The sequence below is a fragment of the Mustelus asterias genome, chromosome 6 (genome assembly GCF_964213995.1).
Source record: "Mustelus asterias chromosome 6, sMusAst1.hap1.1, whole genome shotgun sequence".
NCBI classification, from domain to species: Eukaryota; Metazoa; Chordata; class Chondrichthyes; order Carcharhiniformes; family Triakidae; genus Mustelus; species Mustelus asterias.
In genome coordinates this window covers 8,627,226-8,639,898 of record NC_135806.1, presented here as the reverse complement: position 1 = coordinate 8,639,898, position 12,673 = coordinate 8,627,226, and the positions used below count along the sequence as shown (strand labels likewise).

Here is a 12,673-nt window from a genome sequence, read left to right as displayed (position 1 = left end):
AATATTCTGTACTCGTGTTGAGTAATTTGATATTTGTGTCTGTCATGTAATTGCATTCAAACAGATTGGATAGCATTTTAAACCCTTATTACCAGCCCCAATGTCGGCAGCGGGTGGATTATTTTTGGAGCATTGGCCTGTCAAATGGGGACGACAAATCATGGATATTGTGGATATCAGAGCAGCTTGTTTATGTTTTTCATATGAGTAATTCTCACAAGACAATGCATTTTTTTTAACTGTACAATTTGCTGCGGTTCCTGATTCTCAGCAGACCATTTCTGTAATGTCTAAAATTGAATCACAGCCACGTCCCTTGCATTATCTGCTGAACTTGAATTATGACATCTACTGGAATAGCTCATTTTAGATGAGGGGCCAATGCAATGTCAAAAAAGACAATTTTAGATTCAGTTTTTAATAATCAGCATTAGTGATCAGAATTCTCTCATGTATTATGGTTTAAGGTGGGGATTTATCTCTATGAGTATTTTTATAAGAAATGTTGTGTTAGTTTTGTCATCAAGTGTTATTCCCCCCTCCTGCTCTTGCAGGCTTTCCTTGAAATGGCTTCAGAAGAAGCAGCTGTTACTATGGTGAACTATTACACCACAGTCACTCCACACCTCCGCAATCAGCCCATCTACATCCAGTATTCCAACCACCGGGAACTGAAGACCGACAACTTGCCCAACCAAGGCGTAAGTGTAATCTTTATATATCTTTACATCTGTAAATGCATCATTATGTATGTCTATTTTTTTAAGGCATGGTGCCATGCTCCTGAAATTAATTGTTTGTCCAGCTAAATTTTCTCAGCGTAACGAAAAAGGTAGAAACCACAATGGTTTTGAAAAATATAAAACAGGATTGCCCTTCCTTCATGGAAAGGAGAGGCTTGCCTCTCATTTGTTTTAAGGGAAGCTGGATGCAGGTAGAAGAACCTGAACCAATGTCCCCCGTAATTTTTTTTGTATGCCCTGTACATTCTAATATGGGGTCCCTTTAAATTGTGCATGGACAACTTGTGGGCAGCTACTACCTTTCAGGTTGCGGCTTGGTCACATAAGGGTACACCTTATTGAGAGCATTGCCTGAAGACCTTGTGTTTAACATAGTAAGCTGTTGCTAAGGATGTCTGTTTAAACGGTATACCTTCTTTGAAAGCTTGTCCTAATGGAAAGAAAGAGGGAAGTTGGTCTAATAATTCAGCACAGGCTGCAACTGATGTACGTGGATTTTGCATGCGAGATAATTTGCTTATTTTAAAAAAAATCTGGTCAGCTGTGTTCATTGTCCAGGGTGGAGTCAACACTGCACTGTGGAGACCAAACATCGGTGTTAGAATTGCTTTGTCAACAACTTCCCATCTGACTTGCTGTGGTTGGTCACAGCAACACCTTACCCTGGCAACTCCAGGTTTTCTTCCACCTCCTCCCTGCCCCTTCCCATTTCCATTTTGGTGTTCCCATACTTGTCCACCTGCACTGTTGTAACCAAACTGAAGGCAAACTTCAAAAATATACCCCATACTGCAAAGTAATGAATTTAGTAACTATTTTCCCTGGGTACTTTCCCCCTTTTTTTTGTAGCAGGTGGACTAGACAGGTGGATTGATGCAAGCAAAGAGCTGCTGTTAGAATTTCATACTGGCATTGAGCTTCAGATTGTTGGTCTAATTTTTGTGACCAAACCAGGTCCTGATTATGTCATTGGATCAATGCAGAGAACGTATTTCTGCTTGTGGAGGAGTCCAAAACAAGGGACCATAATCAAATAGGTAACTCGGGAGACACAGCTTTACTCCGAGGGTCTGGAGAATATGGAACTCGTTCTTCCAAGGAATGGTTGGGATAAATAACAGATTAATTCATGGGCAAGCTAAATAAGCACACAAGGTAGAAGGGTATGCTGATAGGGTTAGATGAGCAGTGATGATAGGAGGCTCAAGGAAGGACCATCGAAGACGTGTTCAGCCAAGATGGCCTTTTTCTGAGCTGCACATTCAATATAATTTCTATGTAATAGTGATTATACTGATGTTGCAAGGGTTAAAACAAATCAAAATAGTTTGAAGTCATCTGGATTAGCAGCAAACAGTTGGCAATGAGCCAAATTGAAAGCCTCGGGCAAGAAAAAAAATGATCATGAAAGTGAAACTACTTTTGCTGCACTGAGCCGAACCCAACAACAAAGCAGAATTTGACCTCTGTAAGTTCATAGGTTTTCTTTATTTTATAGACTGTTGCTTTATGTTTGTAACATGCCTATAACATCTATTTTGCCTTTGGTAACAGCTGATGGGTTGGAGACAATTAAGAAATGTATGACCTGGCATGACTTACTGATAAATTCTTGCACTCATGACCTGGGAGTGGCCCAAAAAAAGAGACGACATTTGCGAAGAATATGTTGGTTTTAAAATGGAGTCACATTGGACCAAGAATAAAACTTCAGCTGTAGTTGAACTGGTTCTAAGAAAGTTCTACTTGGTGCTTTTTAAACTAATATAAAACGCTCTAACTGTTGTGCTGAAATTATTTTAGTCTGTTTCGCTCATCTAAACCAGGAAGTTCATCACCTGACAGGAATTAGTTCACATCTGTAAAATGAGATTACTTCAATACTATCTTCATTGTTCAAACCATTACACATCATCCGTATTTAATCTTCATCTTGTGAATGTGTTTTCATGTGCAGCTGTACTCAGTTGTTTCAGCGATGGGCATCAAAGCTTTGGAAGAAATTATAAAGATTTAAAGGACTTTTTTTTTCCTCTGGTTTCCTGTTTCTGCTTGTTTTGGAACCAATATTTTAAATTATAGAATTAACCACTCCATTTTGGTGGTTTAAAAGAACCACTTGTTTAGGGCTGTTGTTCTCAAAATGCTTTTCCAGTCAGGCTAAGATATAAATATTTCTCACTTTAGTTTTGTGGTGAATTTGGGAGCACAGACCCTGCTAGATTTTCTTCCTTCCTACCCCACTCTGACACCAGCTGAATTTTTAGCCGAATGGTGTCAGTGCTTCTTGAGCACTGATCTGGGGGGGTTCAGGAAAACACTTTATAAATTGTGGTTGTGCCCCAATTTATGCAGCTTATTGTAATGCTCCTCCAAGACCACAACATTAGACATATGTGTAATTTGTACGAACACTGGCACATGCCCTTCATTTATATCATTAAACAGGTGCACAGATTGTTCATATAGTGGTATCTGCTGTTTGATACAAATGCAAATTGTGCTACAGCAATGTCCTAATTAACTAAAATTGCCAGATAGGAAAATACAAGCTGCTTCATCAAATTGCCCCACGCTATGTTGGCTGCAACATCGTAACTACATCCTTTCTCCTCTTCACCTGCACTGCCCACACCCTATGTAACCCTGCAGAAGAGCAATAAACCAGAGAACGACCCAGTAGCTAAGGAGTAAAAATACTATGGAAAATTCTTGTCAAATCCTCTCAAATGATTGAGTTTCTGCAATTCCAGCCCCTGATGGGGGCCCTGCTACAAGACAGACAAATAACAAAGCTAGCGGGAACCAGAAAAACCTGTTGTCCAAAGCCTTGTTACGCAAGGATTCTATTTTAAATGTGGGCCTCTTGATTTGGTTTACAAAGCTGTGCAGCTAGCTAAAATAAGATTGCCAACCCTACAGAATTGGCCCGGAGTCACCAGGAATTGAAAAATGATCTCCAGGAGAAAAATCACAGGGACGTTAAAAATTATTCAAACATTTCTCTTTACTAGATAATAAAAATACTGAAAATGGGGAGGAAGAAAAACTGTTTGTTTGATCAAGCATTGTCCAATTGGGTAATGAGTCTTTTTGTCATATAGTTCCAGAAACCATGTTTTCAAAACCAGGAATAAAGATTGACTGAACTAGCACAAAGATGCAATTCATTTTATGGTTTTCACTCTTTTAAATCTGAAGTTTTTGTCACTTCTGGACCACTAGATGGCAGCAGTTGTTACAATATCCTGGTTATTTTTCAAGCATCTGTTGTGATGTCTGATTTTTAACTACTTTTTCCAAGTCGTTCACAATTATTGGAAAGTCACTCGATTGGTTAGCTTTCAACATTTGAAATGAACTGAATTCTTTTTGTAAATGGAATCTTGTTGTCTGAAGAGTAATTCATGCTGATTTTTACGATCCATTCAAAATTGTGTCCAGGATCAAACAAGGTGATATTTCGGGTATAGATTCCCTTTCAGAACAGCAAAATAAAATAGATGTACAGCCTATAAAAAGTAATCTAATGAAGGAAAAGGGGCACGCAGGTATACTGAAACAGGATTGAGTTGCAAAGTGGAGAATGGGTGATGGTGAACTGCTGAGAATACTCCTTCCTACTCCGTGGAATCCTTAGCGAACTGGATACACCCCTCTCGTATTGCCAGCTGTTCTTGTAGAAAGAAAGTGAGCTATAACTAAGATCTGAAGTTGTCAGGTTATTGGGAAAGATTGAACTGGCTGGGCATTTTTGCTCTAAAAAAGAAAGCAGATAACTGACATAAATTGGACAGCTATAGAGAAGAACAGCTACTTTTGTGTAGCACTTAACATCGCAATGCCCCAAGGGACTTCCTAGAAGCAGTTTTTAAAAAAGGAATATTGTACCAATCCACAGAGGGAGATGTTAGATCAGATGATCAAAAGCTTGGTTAAAAGGTTTGAAGGAATGTCTTACCAGATGAAGGCAAGCACAGAGGCAGAAAGGTCTAGGTAGGGAAAGTGCTGCCACCAGTGGTGGAGTGATTAAAAGCAGAATTGCTCAACCCGCAACAAGCTGCTGTATAAGATAAAAGTGCATGGTGTTATGGGTAATGTATTAGCATGGATAGACAATTGGTTACTTAACAAAAAGCAAAGAGTGGGAGTAAATGGGTGTTTTTCCTGGTTGGTGATCAATGACTCGTGAGATGTGCCTCAGGGATCAGAGTTGGGAATGCAACTGTTTACAATTTACTTGGAGTTGGGGACCAAGTGTAGTGTGTCAAAATTCACATGACAAGTGGCAAAGCAAAGCGTGCAGAGGACACAATCTGCAAAGGGATATAGATAGTCTACGTGAGTGGGCAAGAGTCTGGCAAATGGCGAATGTTGGTAAATGTGAGGTCATCCATTTTGGTAGGAATAACAGCAAAGGAGATTTGACAGGGTAGATGCTGACAAGGTGTTTCCTTTTGGGAGAATCTCAAACTAGGGGCCACAGTATCAAAATAAAGGGTCCTCCGTTAAGACAGAGGAGCAGGAATTTCTTCAGAGATTTTTGTCAGCCTTTGAATCCCCCCCCCCTCCCCCCACGCACACACCACACACACTGACTGCCCTTTGTTCAAGGTGGAGTTGGATAGGTTTTCAATTTTTCACTGAAAAAAGGCAAGGTTGTCAAAGCTTTTTGACTTGTATACACCAGCACAGATGGACAAGAATGCTAAATCTCAAGGAGAACAACAATTTGTGCTGATTGGTTGTCAAGTGGACTTTTGATTGCTAGAAGTATTGCCATGGTGAATGCACTAGGCAGCAGTTAACTGCCAGGCTTTTTAAAATCAAATCAGGCAGGTCAACTCTGGTCAGGGTATTGAAATGGGGAATAACACCCCCCACCCCCCGTTCAGTTGGAAAATGTGCAATACGTGGATGTAGTTCTGTTTGCAAAGGGCAGGGCCCTGTGTTTGAATACAGCATAAGTAAATGAGCAACGCTGCAAATTTGACTGAAGCTGGTTGTCAATGTAATTAGCACTATAAGAATTGTTTAGAAGTGTTGTCCAATTGTTGAATCACATCTAATGTTGCACATGAACTTCGGAAGGGTGTGTGATGGAGAGCAATACAATAAAATCAAGTAAAATGCTTCTACTAGTGTGGGAGATCAAACCAGAGATCATAAATATGAGAAAACATGAATACATGTCAGGTATTCAGAGAAAACTTATTTACCTAGCAAGTGGTGATAATATGAAATCACCTAAGTTGAAGCAAAAGGGAAAAATGGACAAACGCACAAGGGGGAAAAGAACAACAGGTTAAATTGGTGTGAGAGGAGACTCGTCTGAAGCATAAACACCAGCCATATACCAATTGGTGTGAAAGGTCTATTTTTGTGCTGCAAATTCTGCCTAATATTCGGTGGCTGCTAACTGCCAAGGGTGGGTGAGGAAAGAAGCTAATTAGAACTTGGGTTAGGGATAAGAAGCTGGCATCAGACCATCATGTTGGTGAAAGTCTGCATACCTAGGTGCCAAACTCATTTTATTTATTCTACCAGGCTGCTGGACATTGGAACCTGTCCTGCCAGCTTTCTTTTACTCTTCTTCCTCCCTATCGCTGAACTCAAAATAAGCATTTCAGGCATTCTTTATCTCATACTTGTCTTGACTTTGTATTTGATGTCTCTCTCAACTTATGTTAATATCAGTGTTACCATTTCACCATCTTCTGTTCTCCCCTGAAGCACTTCATAGGTTATTCAATTTCTTTCCCTGTTTGTGGTGTGTTCTCTTCCTTTATAAAAACATTTCATTGGTAATGGATCCAGTAAAGGGTTCACACCTGAATAATTAACTTGTCTATTCTTTTCACAGATGCCTGAGATGGTGAGTGTTCCAGACTTTTAGTATTTTGTTTTTTGTTTTGTTCCAAAGAAAATTATTTCCCCGCCCCAACCAACCCATCCAATATATTCAAGACCATTTTTTGCAGTAATATATCTCTTAAAAAGTAATCTGGAGGCTGATTTAGCAAATAATCTTATTTTACTTAAATTGAAAACCTGTTTAAAATGCTACCTGGTTATCAGGATCAGCTTTCTACCATCATATTCAGCCTCCCTGTGTACTGTTGGTGGTTTTACATAATTGATTTAAATTGGGAAAATTTACATTGCTTCACCATTGCACCTAATGTCACAATACAATTTTAAGGATTCACAGCCAATAACATATCAATTTCTTTAATCTGTTCAGCAATATTTATGGTATCTCCTCAAAGATCTTCTTTCTCTCCATTGCCATTTCTAATCACCCTGCCTTCATCATTTTAACTGAAACCCAACTTGACCTTAAATATTCTTTTTGACCTAAAGGAAGTGCATCTATTTCTGTTTTCGTGTCCCTGCTCCTTGCAATAATTGTTTTGAACCAACTAACTTCTGATTTTCCTATGTTTAGAGCTCTTGCTCTTCAATCTCACATTTGTGTCCTATCTTTATTGCTATGCTTCATTTTCTGCTGGGATGCAGGTTACTAACCAACATGGGTGCATTTCCCCAGAAGTCTGGAACTACAGTTATAAGCAGTAGATTACAGATCGCATATGCAGCTAGAGCTAGCAACAAGTGGCTGAAATGCATTCTCCTGCCTAGGTCCAGAAGAACGGTGCTAGAATACAAATACAAAGTGTCCCATTGGAAAAGCTTGCCAATATAACATGCCTGTTAAAGGCATTGTGGTCAAGGGAAGTTGATTTGGTCAGCTCATACCATCATTACCTCAATGTGTATTAATCAAGAGAAGATTCAAACACATATTCCATCATTGAATTGTAAACCTCTCCTATTGCATCATCTGGATTTGAGGCAATTTGATGTTTCAATTCACAGCATAAGTCAAATACGATTCATTAATGGATGGTTCATGCACTTTTTATCATAATTGGTTATGATCAAAAGCAAGTAGCTTTTTCTGCAGTGTGTTGTGATGGAATTGGAATGACAAAAAAAGTGTTTTTCTCTTTCTCCCCCCAAATAACTTAGCAATCAAAGAATTAACCTTTAAAAATACTTCAGTCCCAGAATTGTACAGCACTGATGGAGGCACTGTGGCGGTATTCAAGACATTGTTCACAAATAATTATGCGCACTATAAGAATTCAGTGCTCCTTTTCTCCATGTATCTCTTAAAATTTATAAATTGTCAAACTTTTGTTTAGCAAAGTACGTGCAGACCTTTTGGCAATGAAACTGGAACTAGGGGCATGAACTCAATAAGGGGGAGCAGATTTAGGATTGAGTTGAGGAACTTCACCCAAATGTGAATCAGTGGAATTCCCTGTCCAGTGAAGCAGCTGAGGCTACTGCATTGAATGTTTTTAAGGCAAGAATAGATAAATTTTTGAACAGTAAAGGAATTAAGGGTTATGGTGAGCGGGCGGGTAAGTGGAGCCAAGTCCACAAAAAGGTCAGCCATGATCTTATTGAATGACGGAGCAGGCTCGAGGGGCCAGGTGGCCTACTCCTGCTCCTAGTTCTGGTATGTTTATGTTCAGTGTGCCACAGAAGCTGGATAAACCAATCACAAAATGCATGTTTTATTGTAGCACTTCACTTCAGACACATTGACCTTACAGGAGATGCTGCACAGATTCACCAGAACAATACTGGAGCTCAAGAGGTTAAACTCTGCAGTCTAGTTGCATAGAATTGTTAATGGAGTCAAGGCGGGTAGATGCAGCTAAGATCCACTTCACCATGATCTAATTAAGTGATGATGGCGTAGGATTTGGCCTACTTCTAATAGGTCGTGAGACAGCAAAAATTTTAAGTATAGACACAAGATGTGAAGTTCAAGGCAATATTTTGTTTGGATAACAGTTGCAAACCAAACAAAGTTTGATTTTAGTATGTTTATTTTAATCCTAAAAAGACACAGCTGTTTTAATTCATCCTCATACCATTTCCCTCCATGTCATTATTTATTGATGGTTAAATCCTTAATCTTGTATGAGGGCTGTTGGTATTCAGTGTCTATTCCATGAGCTGAATAATTTCTTTACCATGTGGTGATGCTGTTCAGTTTGACTTGCAAAAAAGCTCTTGCACCCTTGAGTTTAAAATTTTCAACTTAAGTAATATCTTTGTCATTTGTGTAATGGTCTCTGTTAGCATGTATTCATGTTGCTCACTTTTGCTGACTGCACAGAGAAAATTCGATAAAAAATGATATATGTGTCACTGTATTTCAGTTTAATGCTGTCCTTTTTCTCCTCCCCATGTCCCCATTTTTATCTGCACATCAATCCAAACTCTTTGCTAGCAGTACAGCTTCTCAATGCGGTTTCTGCCTGTTTTGCTGAAGCATGCTGTCATAGAAGCCAATTCTCGTGTACCTGACAGGAAATACTTTTGCTGCATCCCTTCTTACCACTTACCCCCTTCCTCTGCAACTCCCAAATACCAATTGTACTGTGCGCTTCACTTTGATACTTAATATTGCTTAAAATCTGATGTCTTGTGTAACTGATTTCTATTGATCCACCATTGGCAATGGTGCCTTCAGTTGCCAAGGTCTCAAGCTCTGGAATTCTTGCACCAAACAAGCTCTCTGCTCCTTCGTGATACTTGATTAAAATCTATTTCTTCTCGCCAAGCTTTTGACCAACTTGTTCAATATCCTTTTAATATGGTTTGCTGACACATTCTGTCCAATGATGCTACTGTGTACTGCTGTGGGAAATTTTGAGCATAAGCTAAAGCCAAATCCATTTGGTTTGGAAGCAGGCACACTCATTTCTATCCTGCTGAGAATTTATAGTAGCACAGACGTCATAAACTGAGTGCCATTTTCACACTGTAGGACCCGTTCCACAAATGCTAGGGAATTTGTGTCCACTGTTGAAATCTGTGCCTGTTTTTAAAAAAAAAAATCTCAATGTTTATATGTTTCAACAAATTGCCAGGAAAAAAAAGCTAGCTTAAGAACTGTTTGTGTGTCTCCACAGCGAACCCAAGCTGCTCTCCAGGCAGTAAATGCGATGCACACTAGCAACATGTCGACGGTTAACGAGGGCACTTTACTCGCTGGTCAAAGTTCAGTCCTGCGCATCATTGTGGAAAATCTATTTTATCCTGTCACTCTGGAGGTCTTGCATCAGGTATTGATTCAACATATTTGAGAATGAACAATAGTAATTTTGAGCAACATAGCTTCAAATTAATTGTTAATTGGTACTAATTGAATTGGATTTCACTCTGCATAGGTGAACATTGTATTAATATACAGCAGCTGATACATATTTAAAAAATCTTAGTACACACTTTCATCTCTTTGTCTTCCCGCCCTTTGTTTTGGATAACTTTTTGCCATGTGCCATTTTTCGACAGTGACTATGTTTAAGCAATTTACTCTTGGGCCTCAGTATCACTCCTTGGAGATATAATTCTTAGTGTCATCCGTGACAATATATTTTAACATATAATTACTTTGTCTCAATTTCAGCCTTTGCAAATGCCTGAGCACCACCAGATGTTACAGCAACTTTCTGGCATTTTGTTTGACTAGTTTTTGTCAAGTGTTCAGTAGGCCCTGGTTCTCACAGTCCCTTATTAAATCGCCACTGTTCGCTGAGTACAGACTCTGTTGTAAATTAGACTGTTTTAAATGAGACTGATGTAATCTTGCCCTGCCTTCAACTAATTGGCTGATATAGTGATGTCAGTGCTCTTTTAATTAAGGGATTCGTGTAGAGGTCTGGTGCAATAGCTGCTAACATATTAACTTGCTAGTGGTGGCATGTTCTCCTTTTATACTGATGCACATCTTCATCCAAACAGATCTTTACCAAGTATGGAACCGTACTGAAAATCATCACCTTCACAAAGAACAATCAATTCCAAGCACTGCTACAATATGCTGATCCAATGCATGCTCATCATGCTAAACTGGTTAGTGTTGGGTACAACAGGTATACTTTATATAATTGTTAACTGGTTTATCTATTAAACTAGTTTTCAACACTACTTTAAAACTTTTCAATGCAACTTTTTACTTTGGTTATTCTACTTTTAATTGGATACAGAATTTTAGAAAATTGTGTGTAGATGCTACGAATCTGGTCATTAGTTTTTAAAAGGGGACTCCAGCTTATGTGATTTCCATCCCATTTTTGTTGGGCTCCCCATTAAATGTGCAGAATAGGCTTTCACCAGTGTTGCTCTGTAACTAGCTACTAGCAGGTTCCTGAGCGCAATCTTGAGGTGATTTCTTTCCATTCTCTTCTGTTTAGCACATCTCCAGCATGGCTTGGCTGAAAATACTGGTTTATTATTTAGCAGATCATAAGCATTAACTCGTGTCTTTCTCCATTCAATACCATCCTTTTTGCATGTTATTTTAAATATACTATAGTTAGATTTCTCACCAGTAAGCCCTGTGATAAAACTGTGGCATCCTTTTTTTTTCATTTTCCTTCCCATTGCTTATACCCTTCCAAAGCAGAAACAGAAGGATTTGAGTCTCGCGTCCAATAGTAGTCTTAGGTCCAGGCCAGGAGGCAGTTGGAATGTTATTTTTCTCCATCCCGGGCCATCTGTAAATGAAGTTGACCATTCAATTTTATATAATAAAGTAAAAACAAGATATTAATGGTGAAGCACATTGTTGTGCAGCAGACTAGTAAGGCTTAGGTTTGCACCTCTAATCCCCTTGTGTTGAGCTACTGTAGTGTTGAGGGAATGGCAGCAGTTTTAAAATGCACGGTCACATGTTCATCCTTTGAGTTGAGTATTTTTGAACTCAATAAATTCCATGCCTTTAACATGAAGCAGCTCCAGAAACATTTCCAGTGTAGAATGGAGTTACCACAATTTCCTGTTTGTAAGAAGAGCCATAACAAATGCAGAATCTCTTAGAAATAATTGCAGATAGCATGCTTGCATCATTGTTCCTTCATGTTTAAGATACGAAGAGTAGAATTGTGCTTCATATATTCACATCGTTTGTGGCAGGCTTTTAATTAACTCTCTGGAACATTATCTGTTGCTTTAAAGATCCATGGATTGCTGTATAATAATTTATCTACTTGACTTTCTCCAGACATTGGATGGCCAGAATATCTACAATGCTTGCTGTACTTTACGTATAGAGTTCTCAAAGCTGACTAGCCTTAATGTTAAATACAACAATGATAAAAGCAGAGACTTCACACGCCTTGATCTTCCTTCCGGCGACGGCCAGCCGACCGTTGACCCTTCTGTGGCCGCCGCTTTTGGTAAGGAAACCTCACTTCTAGGTAAATACGTAATGACAGGTAATTTTTATGTTTTGACGTCTGTTGGCTCTTCCATTCCCTTTTGTACTTCAGTCTCTTTCTACCATGTCCCAAAGAGCTACATGAACTAAATCATTAACCTACCAAATTATTTTCATTAATGACAGAGGAACAGTTGTTCCCTACTTACTCAGACTATAGAATTGTTTACTGGGAGTATAGATTTTAAGTTTATTAGTGAAAAATGAACAGAGGCGTGAATATCTAGTTGAAAAGCAGGAAATAAATTGTGGAGTTAAGGGGAAAGAACAGGGGTAGGGCACTGGTTGGATAATCCTTCCAAGAGCTAACGTGGGCTTGATGGACTGAGTGTCTGCATTCTGCGCTGTATCATTCAATGAATCAGCACCGCCATCTGCTAACTTCAAGATGTACTAGCTTATTTTAAAATGTGTGTTTCATGCAGATCATGCTGATGGGGCATGAAAGGTCAGTGGCAGCCTAATCACCAGTATTGCTTGGTTATGAACCTCCTAACTGCAGTATTTTCCAAGCAGGACAATGTAGCTGTGTAGTCAGAAGTGTGCCTGCAACATTGATTTGGAGTTGGCACACATGCTATTTTGGCTGGAACAATGGCCTTTAAAGCACAATTTCAACAAACTA

The 12,673-nt window shown here is 39.1% G+C and overlaps 1 protein-coding gene across 4 annotated transcripts in view; it reads left to right on the top strand.

Annotated features, from left to right (window-relative positions):
* ptbp3 (polypyrimidine tract binding protein 3) overlaps positions 1-12,673 on the top strand; it is a 92,215-nt gene that overhangs the window by 60,873 nt on the left and 18,669 nt on the right. For 2 of the 4 annotated variants that reach the window (XM_078214067.1, XM_078214069.1), the window contains 4 exons: positions 555-701; positions 9,740-9,892; positions 10,572-10,682; positions 11,833-12,007. In XM_078214067.1, coding sequence (XP_078070193.1) covers positions 555-701; positions 9,740-9,892; positions 10,572-10,682; positions 11,833-12,007 — 586 coding nt within the window. Of the gene's footprint in view, positions 1-554; positions 702-9,739; positions 9,893-10,571; positions 10,683-11,832; positions 12,029-12,673 lie in introns of all 4 variants that reach the window. The other 2 variants (XM_078214065.1, XM_078214068.1) reach the window with 1 other exon arrangement.